Source organism: Denticeps clupeoides, chromosome 7 (genome assembly GCF_900700375.1).
Source record: "Denticeps clupeoides chromosome 7, fDenClu1.1, whole genome shotgun sequence".
Taxonomy (NCBI): domain Eukaryota; kingdom Metazoa; phylum Chordata; class Actinopteri; order Clupeiformes; family Denticipitidae; genus Denticeps; species Denticeps clupeoides.
This window is the reverse complement of record NC_041713.1, coordinates 16138519-16154477: the sequence shown is the minus strand read 5'-3', so window position 1 is coordinate 16154477 and position 15959 is coordinate 16138519. Positions and strand designations below refer to the sequence as shown.

Sequence of the window (15959 nt, the reverse complement as noted above, 5' to 3'; positions counted from 1 at the left end):
TAGTTTACAATACACCGCATAAAAGTTAAATGTAACGTATTTGTTGTAATCATTTTTTCCTTGGAGAGAAATGTTGATAAATGGAGATGCAAAGTGCTGGCTTAGGTCAGGGTACAATTCCTTCCTGTTGTACTACTGCCCCCCTGTGGCCTTAACTCGTGCTTGTTTCAGAAACCAGATCAAAAACAGTATATTGGCTAAAAAGACAGACAAATTCCGGAGAGTCTCGAAAAACAAATCGAATGCTGTGATTGAGGTCAGTTATTTTCATAATTTAAACAAGGAAGACAAACATTCATATTAATTTAATGTTCACAGAAAAAAAGAATAAAAATGTTAAATTGCGTGTAATTTCCAGGCCTTGTAGCTCACACGCTTAGAATCACTGCAGCCCAAACACAAAACCACTAACAGGACACTAGCTGTCTCACTTTCACAGAACTCCCAGGACTCTTAGAGTCATGTGTCCTCTCACCATTCTCTTTCATTCTCTGTTCTTGCTGAAACACACGGAGTAGTGTGTCAATTAACCCTCGGGGGCCTCCAGCTCCTAGAGCCCGCCCCCCTGACATCTACTAATCTCTGCACTGTGACCCTCACATGATGCCGCCGCCTCTACTCTGCACTCCCCAGAACTCGCTCCACTCCGGCTGGCTCTTCCCGGTCTCCAGTTCGTCCAGCGGCTCCGACCTGGGGCGAGGGCACGGAGGCTAGATGAAGAAGCTTCAGGTACTTTGGAGGCTTCCTTTCCCTTGGAGAGAGAGGGGCACCGCTGAAGATGGGGAAACGAGCCTGCTTGTACCAAAGGTACCGTGCCGAAAAACGGACTCTCTACACACAGCTCGCGCCCGGCCTTGCTCATTTGTCCCTGGCTTTCTGGGTGAGTGATGGTGGCGATTAACCGATCGGTGCGTGGTGTACCTTACAGGAGAAAAGCAAGGGAGAGACAGCGACAGCCGTCACATACCAGGGAACTGAGAACACGGCACAGGCAGGATCAGAAGAGGCTCAAATAGGGGACGGATCCGGGGACCTGTTGTCCCACCAGCCTCAGCGTCCCACCAGCGTCCGCAGCTGCCTGCTGAAGAATGCCCTCTTCATCAGCAACCTCTTCTTCACCGTGATGGGCCTGGTGGTGTTGGGGATGGGCCTGTGGGGTCTGATCACCAAAGAGTCTTTTGCCCAGGAGCGAATCGGCCATATTGGAACGGACCCCATGCTGGTCTTCGTGTTTCTGGGGCTCACGCTGTGTCTGCTGTGCCTGATGGGATGCGTGGGCTCCCTGAGGGAGAACTCCTGCCTGCTGCGCCTGTTCTCGGGCGCCGTGCTGATACTGGTCGCCGCCCAGGTGCTGGTGGCCATCGCAGCCTACAGCCTGCAGGACCAGATCGTCCCCGTCCTGCGCTCTGGGATGCTGATGGCCATGGTCCGCTACCAGGACGACTTGGACATGAGGTTCATCACGGATGAGATTCAGATGAACCTGCAGTGCTGCGGAGCAGACAACTACAGGGACTGGGAGATGAATCTGTGAGTGGGAGATTTTTTTTCTGTCGCAACGTACCCAACCTGGTTTTGAAAGGGAACAAGTCGAAGAAGACAAATGAAAACCCAGCAGCATAAGTCAGACAACATAACCCGGTTCAGGAAAGGTCTGGCTCTCCATTTACATTTTTCCCAAACCAGGATTCATGGGTTATCCGGGGTAACTTTTGACCAATGTTAAGAGACTTATGCATTTTAAACAGATAAGGGGGATTTTGCCCAGCATGGCTTTACACTGCCAGTGAAGGAACACCACTGGTGCAACCCGCACACAGAGAGCATAATTCATGCAGCACTGAGGTAGTTCTGTAAAACTAGTGAGGAAATGAGCCCGGTCATCCAGATAGCAGTGGTCAGGATGCAAGATCGGATTAGATTCGACTTCGTGTGTCTGCCTGTGCAAGAGCTGGCAATACATGTGCGGTTAGCATTTCTACATTATTTTGTTTTACCAAAATGTTGAGTGTTTCAGGCTTAACAGAATACATAATTTATCAACACTCAAACCAGTGATGCAAACCCTTGGACAAATATGTAATAAAGGAATTAAGTATTTAAACGGTTAGTGTTTTACGTAACTTGTGTTGTATAACGCCGTGTGTTACGTTTTGTCACGTGGTGACCCAGTTCACCGTGGGAAAATGGTGTAACTCTGAGTTGTAAGTGACGCCTCACCCTGTTCTCTGAAGGTACTACAACTGCTCTGCACCCGGGGTACAGGCCTGTGGGGTTCCCGCCTCCTGCTGCATTGACCCCCTGGAGAACGGAACGGTGTGGAACTCACAGTGCGGCGTGGGCGCGCAGCAGCTGGTCGAGTTCTCTGCCCAGAGCGTGATCTATCTGGGGGGGTGTCTGGGGGGCATTGCGCGCTGGATCGAGCAGAACAAGCAGCTGATCGGCATCGTTGGCATCGCCCTGCTGGGGGTGCAGATCCTGACCCTGATCGTCACGACGCGACTCCTGGACAACATTCAGTGGAGCAAAGCCATCAGCAGTCAGCGGGACGTTGAATCTTGAACCACCCTGATGCCCAGGCCTGAACAAACACACACACACACACAAACACAAGCAAACAAACTGGACGCAGCTGGGATCCTACATCCTCCAGATGAGGCTCAGCTACTGTTACAAGGGCCAAAACCTTGCAGAATCAACACATCTGTGGCTCTGTCTGCTTCTCTGCACTATGATAACAAATTGTATTTCACATTTTGTCTGTAATTATATATTATTAAATAAACAAGTGCATGCATTAAACATCTTGGATCATCACTTTGGCAGGAAATGGTTCCCTTATTGTTCACTGGTCTTTTATGGGTCTTTTCCGGATTATATCCCATAATAATGTAGGCATATATTACCTAAACCAGGTATGGTGGAAAGATCTCGTTGTGCAGGGCTAGTTGAGCGGGCCCAGGTTGGCGATTACTATTCTAGACTACTGGGTCAGAGCATCTCCTAGACTAACGTGTAGTGTTCTGTTGTTATGCAGTGGTTGTCACCTAACCTAGTGGTCAACTGCTTTGGTGTCTGAGTGTGTGTGTGTGAATGGCAAGCCCATTTGGTCCCGAGCTACAGAAGAGCTTGTAGAAGATTGTAGCACAGATCTAGCAGACCAATCATATTTCTTAGAAGAAATATTATTCCCTGGTGGCACTGGTCTCTTTTGGTATGATAACACTCCCTGCCACACAACAAATCCTGTTGAGTAGTGGTTTGAGGAACATGGTATGCAAGGTTGTAGGTGTTGTCACTCCCCAGACGTCAATCCGACTGGATATGGTCGCAAAAAAGGGATTTTTTGCTAAGGTCCTGGTACCTTAATTCATCTGAGAAATGAAGTGGCATAAAGACAAATATAGTTCAAGCACATATGGGAAAAAAAACACTCTTGACCATGAACAAATAAAGAAATATTACAAGCTTTATTTGAACTTGTAAGGTTCCAACACATTTAGTGAGGAGAGACGCCCCCAGTCTACAGACATTTTAAGGCCAGCAGCCCTGGCTGAGCTCATCACACAGAGCCGATCCGGGGCAGAGCTCCGTCTGCAGGCATCGACGAGGCACAGATACAGCGCTACAGCCTGAGAAACGACTGACTACGTAAAACACAGAAATTGCTCATGGCACAGAGAACACTAACCAACATCTAACAGGGTGCATCTGGACTGGAACAATGAGACGTTGCGAGCAGAATCTCAGCAGTGGCACGTGATGTGAACAAATACATTTACTTTGGTTGGGCTTGTGTTTAATAAAAACGGAGCAAGCATGATGAAGTTGCAGTTGTCTTGTTTATCACACATGGCCTCCTACCTTTATCATTACTGGTTTGTTGATGGTCACACAAAGCAAAAAGTTCTAGATTAAATGTCCAATTAAGACTTTTCTCAGATGGTTTTTTTAGATAATGCCATACTGGGCAAGTTCATGCAACTCCAGGTGACTGTAAGCTTCCCATGGACAGATCACTGTGATGTCTGAGGAAATAAATGGGTTTATCAAATTATAAATCCTAAATTCATGTTCATTTCTAGATTTATTGATATTAGTTGAATTAGGTTTTGGTCATTGATAGAAACAAAACTTTTCTTCATGAACTTACCCATGCCTAAGCCTTCCATTCCAGGGATGTCCTCTCCAAACCTGAAGACAACAATACCCAGTAAGCTTATTCATTTCATTTGTGGCATCTATCAGACGGCCTTATCCAGAGCGACAATCAGTAGTTACATACACTCTGGTTTAAGTGTCTTGCTCAGGGACACAATGGCCGTAAGTGGGGTTTGAACCTGTAACTATGTGGTCTTCTGGTTCATAGGCGAGTGTCTTACCCACTACCGACCAAGAATGGAATAAAATAAGATGAAGAGCAGGTGAATGAGAAGACAAAACCTACCCAATGACACCTTTTTTTGGAGGCTTGCTTTTGAACTGGCGTGTTGACCTTTGCTTGAACTTTGGCTGGTTCTTATTGGGTGTGCCAGGCCTGCCACCACCAGCCGTGGCCCTCTTCGCAGTTTTGCTTGCAGCCTTAACTTCAGTTTTACCAACCTCCAGCTCCATGTTCATGGTCCTGTGATAAAAAGAGATACGTAATGGTGATGGATTCATGCATTTACAAAGCGCCACTCAGTTAGCCGGGCCCTACACTCAAACATATTACAGCTTAGCATCTGAGACAGTGTAAAGCCACAGAATAGCTAAGTAATCATTAAGTCCCTTTAGAGCTCTGAAGCGCGTTCAGTAAATTCCTGTGGTGCACAGACACGACCACATCTCCTGTAATCCTCGGGCAGACCTCGACTCAAACACTGAGCTGGATTGTGTGTAATCTTATTATCCCGAGAGGACACTGCAGAATGCGCAGAATTTTCCAGAAGACAACACGCTCATCAGCCCACCCTTTAGATCTAACAAGTTCAAGTCACTTCTTTCCATAGTCAAACCAGTCGGAACCTCTATGGCAACAGTGCATCACTGCATATTACACCAGATATTGGTGTTTTGTACAATAATTTCAGCAATGCATTAATAAATCAATTCGTGCAATGCTTAGTCACAGACCATTAAAATGAACAAAATATCTACATGATATAATGTACCAAACAGAAATTATCCGTTGTAAATTTTATGTCATACATTGCTTTTTCTTAACATTTTCTTGTTGCTTTTCTTATTGTAACAACCAAACACTAAAAACTACAAAGAAAAGGTTACACTGAGATGTTTAGGTAAAATGTAAAAGCCCTCAAAAGGTTTGCTTTTTGTTCAGTTTTTAATTCAGCCACTAGGTCCAAAACAAAACCCTCTGGTTGGCGTGAAACACCTGCGAGGGTTTTTACCCTCTGAACTTGAACGTTACACGACATATCCAAATAGTAGCATCGAATAGTACCTGCTTACCATCCCTGCAAAATCAGACAGTAAAAAGTTATGGTCTTATGGTCTGCTCACCTGTTCTGTTGCTTTCCTGTCTGTAGATGTCTGTTGCAGAGCAAGACTTGGTGTGTTTTGTGTATTGAAAGGCTGCCTTGGGATGTCTTTTATATGCCAAGGGGATTACATTTCAGACTGAGTACAGTAAATTCATGACATCAGTCACCCCTCCCTCCGGGGGGCATTCCTACCTGTTGCAGCATAAGGGGTTCGAGGATATTACAGTTTTTCCACTCATGTGGAATATGCAGATGTAAGAAATATTTTCAGTATTTAATAATAATTTTTTAAAAAAGCTTTGATCTATTTTCAGGAAATACCCCCAAAAACAAACCTAAATGTTTAATTTCTTAAGTAGAAATTAAACATTTATTGTAAATGATTAAACTTTATGAATTATTTTTTTGTGCTTTCACTCACTCACTCTCCATCCATAACTATATAAACCAACAGCAGGGTCACGAGCGCAAGGCAGGCACTCAACCCGGGTGGGGCGGCAAATCAAGCCTCTTATAAAACAGACCATTCATAAGGGTCAAGTTATACCTCCCCGTGACTATAAATAAGAAAGCTGCCATTCCCTGCTCATCAGCAGACTCGCTGGCTGCTGCTAATCCCTGATTGGCTGTGTGTGGATGTGTCATTGATATTACTGTCCAGATTAATTATTCATGCGTCTGATTGCCAGAAATAACCTAATACATGACTGCATGTCAAAAGGAGCTGACACAAACATGTGCATACAAACAAATGAATGGAGGGAGGGCTCCTTCACACACACATACACACACACACACAAACACACACATACAGTACAGGCCAAAAGTTTGGACACACCGTCTCATTCAATGTGTTTTCTTTATTTTCATGACCATTTGGTAGTAGCCTAGTGGGTAACACACTCGCCTATGAACCAGAAGACCCGGGTTCGAATCCCACTTACTACCATTGTGTCCCTGAGCAAGACACTTAACCCTAAGTTGCTCCAGGGAGACTGTCCCTGTAACTACTGATTGTAAGTCGCTCTGGATAAGGGCGTCTGATAAATGCTGTAAATGTAAATGTAAATTTACGTTGGTAGATTCTCACTGAAGGCATCAAAACTATGAATGAACACATGTGGAGTTGTGTACTTAACAAAAAAAGGTGAAATAACTGAAAACATGTTTTGTATTCTAGTTTCTTCAAAATAGCCGCCCTTTGCTCTGATTACTACTTTACACTCTTGGAGTTCTCTTGATGAGCTTCAAGAGGTCATCACCTGAAATGCTTTTCCAACAGTCTTGAAGGAGTTCCCAGAGGTGTTTAGCACTTGTTGGCCCCTTTGCCTTCACTCTGCGGTCCAGCTCACCCCAAACCATCTGGATTGGGTTCAGGTCCGGTGACTGTGGAGGTCAGGTCTCCACTTTTTGTTAAGTACATAACTCCACATGTGTTCATTCGTAGTTTTGATGCCTTCAGTGAGAATCTACCATGTAAATGGTCATGAAAATAAAGAAAACACATTGAATTAGAAGGTGTGTCCAAACTTTTGACCTGTACAGCATTTATATTAAGAGAGAGAGAGAGAGAGAGAGAGAGAGAGCATTGGAAGCTAATTATAATTATGAACATATTCTTATTTACTGAAGATCATTTTCTTCATAGGGCTTTTTGCACATTACATGTCGGCTGTGTACTTTATACCACATATACCCTTACTGTTATTCTCAAAATTCTATTCATTCTCCAGGCCAGTAGATGGCGGTAGCGACACCTGCATGAAAAGGTTTTCAAACGGCAGAAGAAGCGCGCATGTTTACCCACGTTGTTCATGTAGTTCGCTTCTACTTAGCTTTGTAAAATAAAAATAAAAATGCGGAACAACAAACACTCAAAACTTAAAACGGAGACTCCTGACAAGGAAAGGTAGGACCGCGGATCCATCAGATTGCACTGTAGCATTAGCTGTTTCAGCTAATTATCGTGATAATTTGACGCACGCAGTACAGAATTAATGCCGCAGAACTTGTCTTTGCTCTGGTGTTGTCATAGTTCCTCGTTCGTTGTTGTGCAAGTACAACTTGGTGACAGGGAGGGCTGCATCGGTCAGCTTTGTGATGTAAATCCTAGTTTTCCTATTAGAGGCTGGTGCAACATTTTTATTTGACAGGTCTGACTTGGTCTTACATTACCTGTTAAGTGTTGTCCAGCTACGCGAATATTTTGACAATTCATTTACATAATGTCTAATTGTGGAAAATGTGTTTCCCTGGCTGGCCTGGATAACTCAGAAAAAAGAAGCCTAAGCGCGATAACAAGCCGACACCAGAGGAGCATCTGAGCCAAATACCCTTCCGCCTGAGAGAGATCATGAAGAGCAAAGAAGAGATGAAACTGGGACCCGCTAAAAAGAAGAAAATGCCAAGGGGTCAGTGATTTCCTCTCTCTTCTCCACAGAGCTACGATGTTAGCTCACAATGGACTGTGCCCACCAAACATTCATCAACTTTATATTGACTTTTTTTTTTGGTGAATTTCTGCATTCCCCTTTCACATTATAGCCTCTTCAGTACACCACAGTTCACCTAGCTTAATGTTTTTTCTTTTTCTCCTCTCGGTTCTCACCCTAGCTGCTGTCCAGGAATTTCAGATAGGTGAGATCAAGAATGGGGACATACCTGTCCCGGTGTTCCGCAGAAAGAAAAGGGAGTCGGAGAAGGCGTATGTTCATCGGATGTCCCGGGCAGCACAATACGTTATGTTCCTAAGTAATAACCAGGGACAACGGCAGCCCGAACTAGATCTGAAGATGCCTGAGAAACAGGAGAGCAAGACTGAGAAGCAAAAGTCTGAAAAAAAGAGAGAGTGAGTTTCTCTCTGTCTTCTGTGGAAATGAGGGTGTAACCACATTCTGGATGTGTCTTAAATGATTATTTGGGGCAGGGGTGGCCTAGCGGGTCAGGAAGCGAACTCGTAACTGAAAGGCTGCGGATTCAAATCCCAAACCACCAAGGTGCCACTGAGGTCACTTTGATCGATGTAGCGTGTCCCCAGGCGCCTTTCATGGCTGCCCTCTGCTCACTAAGGGTGATGTGGGGTTAAACGCAGAGGACAAGTTGTGTGCTGTGTATCACATTCACTTTAACTTCACCTTTTCCACTTCCGCTTCTTTTTGACAGGTTTGACAGACTTCGGTTGCAGCGGTTAAAGAAGAAAAAGACGGACAGGAAGGAACAGAAAGAAGAAGAAGAGATGTTCACTGGTATGTTCTTCTTTAATGTGTTATGTATGAGGAATTTAGGGGATAGTTATTGCTTATTTTTGGCTCTGTAGATAAAGTGGAATTTGGTGAAGTAGCCATGGCTCCTCCTTCATTGAATGTGAAACCGAGGAAGGCCCATAAGAAACCTCAGGTAAGCAAACGGAAGCTCCAGTCTTGCAGTACGAAACATGACTAGTACATCTCGCACAATAATTTGTAATTTAGTTAGTCCCTGCTTTTTAACAACCAGCTTTTGCACACCACCAGGGGGCGCCCAAGGGGCTGTTGCTGAACACTCTGTTGGGCCACACTGCCGTCTCCTCAGCCAACCCTTCCATGGCGAGGAAGCGGATGATGGAGGAAGAGCGTGAGCGTGTGGTGCAGGTCTACCGGCAGCTGAAGAAACAGAAGCAAGAGCAGCAGGAATTGAGGGTAGCCGCGAAGCAGCCGCAATGAAGAGTTACTGCAGGACCGATCTTCACGTGTTAATTGAACGGCAGAAAAACATCCAGACTGCCCGGGAACGCCCTCCTCTGGCTGTTGGACAGGCCCTGAGTGTTTTAGTTTAACCTGACTGGCCCTCTTATATTGACTGCTCACAGTCCCAAAGGCTGGTTAATGGTGGGCTCATTGTGCGTTTGTGGCTATATTCTATGTACATAAGGGCTATAAGGGTGTGTTGCATATTTCACATGTGATAACACAGGTTTTTAACATTTTTTTTGGTTTGTCTATACACTAGAAGGTCTTGGCAAAGGCTATCGGAGACAAATATCCAATGTTTCCTCTCTTTGACTACATGGTAATTGTAAGAGCATTTGCATATTGAGGTTTCAGATGTGAAGGACTGCTTTAAATGCAAATAATGCAGGATGACTGGCACCCGGGACATCCAAATGCCTACAGTAAATGTAAATTTGTTGTAAACACCCTGACTAATCCTAAATATTCAAATAATGAGAAGCTCCTCTTTGTTAAAATTGTATCTGAAATCGTTGTTTAAACAGCACCCTTTGTTCAGGATCCCAAGTGTTTGAGCCACCTGTCCCTGGTCACACCTAAAGACCGACACCATAAGCCTGTGGCTGCGTTGTCATGGCGATGCCGAGTTGCCAGGTGACGGTGGCAGGTGTCACTGATTGCGTCCTTTGGGCAGGGCTTAATTGACCGCCGGTTTACTGACCACAGGCACAGGAAACGTCTACTGTTTCCACGGAATATAGCTCAGGGACAATACTTCACTGCACTTTTCATTTTCATTAACTTAATATGGCTACTTTAAAAAAAAAAAAAACATGACCATGCATCATTGGTACCACCATAAAACCATGAAGTAAATCTTTCATATAGTTGTCTAAATTTATTGGCACATATATCCCTCAATGTCCATTTTTGTGGTCCACTGTTTGTGGTCTTATGACTAAAGGCTTCAGTTCATCTGCTCACATCTGGCCCATTTACCTGTACACACCTGCAGAATCTGCATCACGCCGGCCATAAGATGCGAGTTACACTTCTTCATGCGTTACGTCTTCGTAACTCTAAACTGAATCTGAATTTATTTGTCATTGCATTTCAGACATTAACCAAAAATGTCACCTCAGGCTGGTTTCACTGGCCACATGAATAGAAATGCTCCAATTCCTATCTAGGTGTGTGGATCAGTCTCAACACGAACCAGTGAATCAGTTGGGTTTTTAATGCAGCAGTGAAGTGAAGCGGTCTGCAGTGAATCTGCTGTAACTGAACCCTAATAATGAGCCGCTGCACCAGCTTTTAAAAAAAAAAAAAAATTCATTTCGTTTTGAAGCATCAACACAGCAGCAATACAGTCTAAATACATAATAATTCATACTCTTTGTGGAAATGCCATTTAGCATAAATATCCACAAGTAGCGCTGCTAATTTAATTAACTTGCTACTAATGCAGGTCCAGTCTATAAGAAATACACCGTAGCCAGTAAACACAGGAAAAACTAGCCATTTGGTAAAATTAGTTTTCTGTTTGTTTGTTTTTTTACAAGCATTTTAGATCTTATTCCAGATTAATTACATTCAAGATAGGAAAGTGTGCGGTCATTCACAATTACAGATGCAGTTGCAGAGATTCTACCTGGCCAGTGGCCACTTTTAAAGTTCTACGGTTCCAGCAACTTGAAAAGTGAACATCAGCTGACATTTCAGTAAAGGGTCAGAATTTGAATGCGTTTAAGTACTTCGCCGCGCATCACGCACATCAGCACATTAAGTGAATGTCACCGTTCCCTGTCCTCCCGTGGCAGGGTGTCTCTGGACCTCATCGAAAAACACAAGGTGGAGCAGCATGTTTAAAGGCATCTAGGCAAATAACGTGAGATATGCAAATACAGGCCAGTGGTTTTGCAGTCTTCTGCGGCTTGCTGAGCTCAATCTGACTTTCTGTCTTGCCAGACGTATGGTGGAGCGTAGTCATGGCAACGTTTGGTGTCAGGTTAGGACGGGGATGATAACTCAACAGTGCTTCGGTGAGCCCTTATCAGTCACTCTGGCTCATGTCCTGATCAGCTAAGCGCATAAGATTCACCAGAGAGGTCTGTTGCCACCTGCATTTCCCTGAAAAAAAAGCGTCCAGCATTTATCAAACAGCTGAATCGAACTGTATATCACAAAATAATTTACTATCACAAAAAAATAAAGTCATAATGTGATTATATGTATTGTAATTTTTTTTTCTTTCATACTTACACCGCTTAAGACTGGGAAAGGCTCTATAGCTTTGGGTGTGAAGTTGATCCCACCCTCACTCATGGAAGAAGCTGAAGCTCGCGGGATGATCGACTCGTGAGAGAACTGCCTTTGAATCTGGAGGACGCAGCTCACACCACACAGGCGGCCATATATGGCAGAGAGAGGAAGGAAGAGGAAAGGAATCATTAGGTTTTGGCCTGGCGCTCTCTGGATTTGCATTTTACTCTGCGGCTGAGTCCCTGCCCTGGGCTCGGGTCTTGCAGGAGCGTGGCATACTCACATGAGGTAGGCCCTTGGAGATCAGCGCCAGCTCAGTGGGCTGGTAAACACCGCTCCGACCCTGCCCATTATAACCATGGTACGGGGATAGTGTGCCTATGGAGGAAAATAAATGTCTTTTCATGATTAGTAATAAACTATACGGCACTGACCATATTATAACAAAATATTTTTTATTATGGACTGATAATGCCACAGGAACAGTATTGTTTCCTCTTGAGTCATGCCCCACAAAACAACATGTTATGTGCACCTAACAGCCAGACAGGCCAGCCGATGCAAATAACACGTCCATTTTTAGTTCACTCATCTGCTTTAAAGTGTAACTACTATCTACCACTGACACATGGGTGCCTGTCAAAACACGACTGTCATGGCGAATGGGGTGTAGACTAATAATACAGCATACATATTTAATCATTTTCTCAATTACGTTTCATGGAATAATCTTGACATAGAGCCAGGTCAGTGTATTAAATATATTTTAAAAGTACACCAATTAGTAAAGAAATCTATTCTACACATTTATTCATTATTGCTTGCTTGTATTTGTGTTCTTTTTTTCATTATATTAGTATAAATAGTAGCAGCGTGGCTGCTTCACTATTCAGGACATGAATAGCATAGAAAAAGCTAGAGGCTATGTCAACAGTCATATTGCGACCTATGTCCTCGACGAATTTCACTGCTGAAAAACTCATGTAATACTCTCAAGCTTAGATTTAGTACCAAGGTGATGCAAAGTCATTTCGCTATTCGTCCTGCTAAGCAGGAATTTGCCATTTTAAATAATCCACTTAACACCGCTTTTCACAAATGTGCTCCAGAGTACAGCACATCATTTAAATGTGGTATATTTACCACTGAAATCCATTATCAATTAATTACTAAACATTACAGTGAATGAAAAACTCAAGAATTTATACGTCTGAAATACATATAAAATGTGTTCTATTACATTGCAAGCGTGAATGTTGGTATGTTTCTTTTCTGTGTGTGTGTGAGTGTTACTCACCTGGTTTGTGCTCGTCCATGACAAAGCCCCTGTTTTCCACATATGTGTTGTTGTGCATCTGATCCTTCGTAATATTTTCATACACTAAACTATTGGCTTGGCATGAATCGTTGTCATCTTCTTCTGACCCGTTGACCACTCTGGTCATTATGCAGAGTCCAGGAACAGTGTACAGAAGGAGAAAGACCCAACCGTTTGACACCAGGCCGATGGCCAGCGTGGGGTCATCCCAGGAATTCTTCCCCAGTCTCGCATTTCCACTGACGTACATGATGATCCAGGTCGTCCAGATGCTGGCGGAGACGGTGCTGGTCAGCAGGATGTACAGGGCGTCTCTGCGGAACGGCTTATGCTTGTGTGTGAGTAAAAACAAGGCCACTAGGAGCACCGCCACCAGAAGAACAATCACGTAGATCAGGGCCATGACAAAGTCCACATGGGTGATGCCACACGCTAAGTTTGCTGTGGTGTTGCCCACATCAGACTTGGTTATGGTCAGCCATTCAGTGTTGATGATGACCTCAACCAGCCAAAGGGCCAAAACACCAAGCGACAGCAGCCAGCCACGGGTTTTCCACTCCTTCCTCTCCAAAATGGCCAGCCACAGTCCGTGGACCAGCAGGCAGGAGAAGCAGCCCGCAAAAAGGACGCCGAAAAGAAATCGCCGCGCGACGCACGTCGTGGCGCTCTTCCCAACGATGAAGGCGAAGGCCAGTCCGAACAGACCAGTCGTGAAAACCTGGAAAATGGCCTGCAAGGGCACCATGCTTTTGCGCATCGTGTTCGATACAAAGGGGAGGCTGGCTACCTGGATGATCATCAGCAAGAAGGAGGTGACCACACCGGCACCAGCGAAGGCCTCCACCACAATTCCCCACGCGCTTCCCAGATCACAGAGGTTGAAGTAGAGGGGATCGACCGCCGAACTGCAGCCATTTGGAGGGTTCCCAGTGGGGTTCATAGCACTCTGAGCAGACAAAGCCAAGATGTCGTTAGCTGGAGAAAAGTCACATGACATCGCATTCGTACCACCGGTGGTTACAGGTAACACGGGGAGGTGAGCGAAGGTGATCAAGCCGTCCTCCGACCGACGCACTGGCAGGAAGATGCAGCCACGCTGCTGCCGTTCCCCATAGCAATTTCAACAGCAGTGCTGACCTTCATTTATCCCACATATTCATTTATCTTCTACACAGCGTTTATTTCTCTAACTCACTCGGCTAATATCAGGATATCTAAGCAAATTTGTTTCCTATATTTACCCATAATATATATATATATGTGAAAAGCTTATTCTATCACACATTTATTAACCAGTGGAGAACACTGCACTTGTTTAAAGTGAAACGTCTTTTGATCTGCAGTAAATTAATTTGCACAAAAATTATCCCTATTTTTAATTTTTTTTTTCTACAAAACCTAATTTGACCATATCCTGCCCTATAACAGATATATGTATTTATTATCGTTGCGTGGGTTAACACACTTGGCCGATATATTGTTTAAATGATTTCTACATGACATGGATATGATATAAAACAAGCCCACGCTGCGTTTCATTCCGTGACGTGGGCTACGTCTAGATCACATTTCAAACATGTTTGCAGCAATCATTGCCTCGTCTAGTTGGGTTTTTACTACTGACCTCCGTCTAGCGAGCGGGTCTTTACGCGCAGAAGTCGCCGCTCAGTTCGCTCCTGTCTCGGCTTCCTGGAGCCTCCGGGATGCGCTCATTGCGACGTTCTGTGCGCAGACGACCGGGACGGAGGTGACCCGATCGTCGGGAGCGACACTCCCCCCCGGCGTCCCGCCCAGCGCGCCAACGTCGCCGCCCACGCGTCGCGCGTCCCCGACATCCGGAGCGCGAAAAGCCGCTTACGGGCTCGGTAATGCGCTCGGCCTTCTCTCCGCACAACGGCGGCTCTGTTGAGGGGACCCGAGGGGTTCCATCACGTGTCATTCGTCTCCGGCTCCAGCGTGGAGGTGGGGGGGTCGTCCGTCAGGTCCCAGTGGCGCTGAGCTGAGGCCGAAATAAAGGCCGTAACATTGTGTGCGGTGAAGGTCTTGTTGATCAGAGAATCGGAGGATTTGGGCGACTTCGACGAGGCCCGGATCGTGATTGCTTGACGTCTGGGTCTCAGAATCAGTCGCTCTGCTGAGACGTCCCTGCCCTGCAGTGCCAAGAGCAAAGGAACAGGGGAGTTAAACCGGCAAACAGGCGACGGACTCATGCCTGTTGGCCCAAAAGACGAGCTACACGAGCTGGTTCCGATGGAAAGGTATCAGAACACAGAACGCATCACGGTTTGTGCGTCGCAGGGTGCCCGCGCTGTCCCACCACCAGGATGCCCATCAATGGGTACGAGAGCATTACAACTGGAACAACACTCACATGAATCTGAATTGGAGGAACATATAGAAGGACGGATGGACAGTATTAGTATTTTTGGGTGGTAATACATCACAAACGGCACTACAGATCTCTAAATACAGTACAGGCCGAATGTTTGTACACACCTTCTTGTTCAATGTGTTCTCTTTATTTTCATGATCATTTACATTGGTAGATTCTCACTGAAGGCATCAAAAAGTGGAGACCTGGCCTCCACAGTCACCGGACCTGAACCCAGTCGAGATGGTTTGGGGTGAGCTGGACCGCAGAGTGAAGGCAAAGAGGCCAACAAGTGCTAAACTCCTCTGGGAACTCCTTCAAGACTGTTGGAAAACCATTTCAGGTGACGACCTCTTGAAGCTCATCGAGAGAATGCCAAGAGTGTGCAAAGCAGTTGTCCCGTTTGCGAGCTGACGGGGGAAAAGTGAAGTGATTGTCACATGTGATACACAGCAGCACAGCACACGATGCACACAGTGAAATTTGTCCTCTGCATTTAACCCATCACCCTGAGTGAGCAGCGGGCGGCCATGACAGGCGCCCGGGGAGCAGTGTGTGGGGACGGTGCTTTGCTCAGTGGCACCTCAGTAGCACCTTGGCGGATCGGGAATCGAACCGGCAACCTTCTGATTACAGGACCGCTTCCTTAACCGCTAGGCCACCACTGCCCCTAAAAGCGCAGAGGAAGCGCAGAGGAAGCGCAGAGATGGGACATACTGTGAACAAGGATATATTAAACAATAAAGAAACATGGCACTATGGCCGAGAACAGGGGAAACAAAAGGGGAGAATGAAAACAAACCCGCCGGCGTGTG

At 45.4% G+C, this 15959-nt stretch overlaps 4 protein-coding genes across 4 annotated transcripts; 2 read left to right on the top strand and 2 right to left on the bottom strand.

Annotated features, from left to right (window-relative positions):
* Positions 1-609: 609 nt before the first annotated feature.
* Positions 610-2817, top strand: LOC114794354 (tetraspanin-10-like). Its single transcript, XM_028986858.1, has 3 exons — positions 610-807; positions 929-1530; positions 2235-2817. The coding sequence occupies exons 1-3, from the start codon at positions 715-717 to the stop codon at positions 2560-2562; spliced, it is 1023 nt and encodes a 340-aa protein (XP_028842691.1). The 5' UTR covers positions 610-714; the 3' UTR covers positions 2563-2817.
* Positions 2818-3451: 634 nt separating this feature from the next.
* LOC114794367 (retinal rod rhodopsin-sensitive cGMP 3',5'-cyclic phosphodiesterase subunit gamma-like) lies at positions 3452-5626 on the bottom strand. Its single transcript, XM_028986878.1, has 4 exons — positions 5506-5626; positions 4448-4624; positions 4154-4194; positions 3452-4028 (listed from the first exon to the last, which is right to left on the bottom strand). Exons 2-4 carry the CDS (start codon positions 4618-4620, stop codon positions 3952-3954), a joined length of 291 nt encoding a protein of 96 aa, XP_028842711.1. The 5' UTR covers positions 4621-4624; positions 5506-5626; the 3' UTR covers positions 3452-3951.
* Positions 5627-7261: 1635 nt separating this feature from the next.
* On the top strand, positions 7262-11398 carry LOC114794361 (coiled-coil domain-containing protein 137-like). Its single transcript, XM_028986868.1, has 6 exons — positions 7262-7395; positions 7761-7897; positions 8100-8334; positions 8649-8731; positions 8803-8882; positions 8999-11398. Exons 1-6 carry the CDS (start codon positions 7343-7345, stop codon positions 9185-9187), a joined length of 777 nt encoding a protein of 258 aa, XP_028842701.1. The 5' UTR covers positions 7262-7342; the 3' UTR covers positions 9188-11398.
* On the bottom strand, positions 10512-14705 carry LOC114794351 (G-protein coupled receptor family C group 5 member C-like). Its single transcript, XM_028986853.1, has 5 exons — positions 14398-14705; positions 12753-13719; positions 11739-11833; positions 11456-11572; positions 10512-11323 (listed from the first exon to the last, which is right to left on the bottom strand). The coding sequence occupies exons 2-5, from the start codon at positions 13711-13713 to the stop codon at positions 11291-11293; spliced, it is 1206 nt and encodes a 401-aa protein (XP_028842686.1). The 5' UTR covers positions 13714-13719; positions 14398-14705; the 3' UTR covers positions 10512-11290.
* Positions 14706-15959: the final 1254 nt, after the last annotated feature.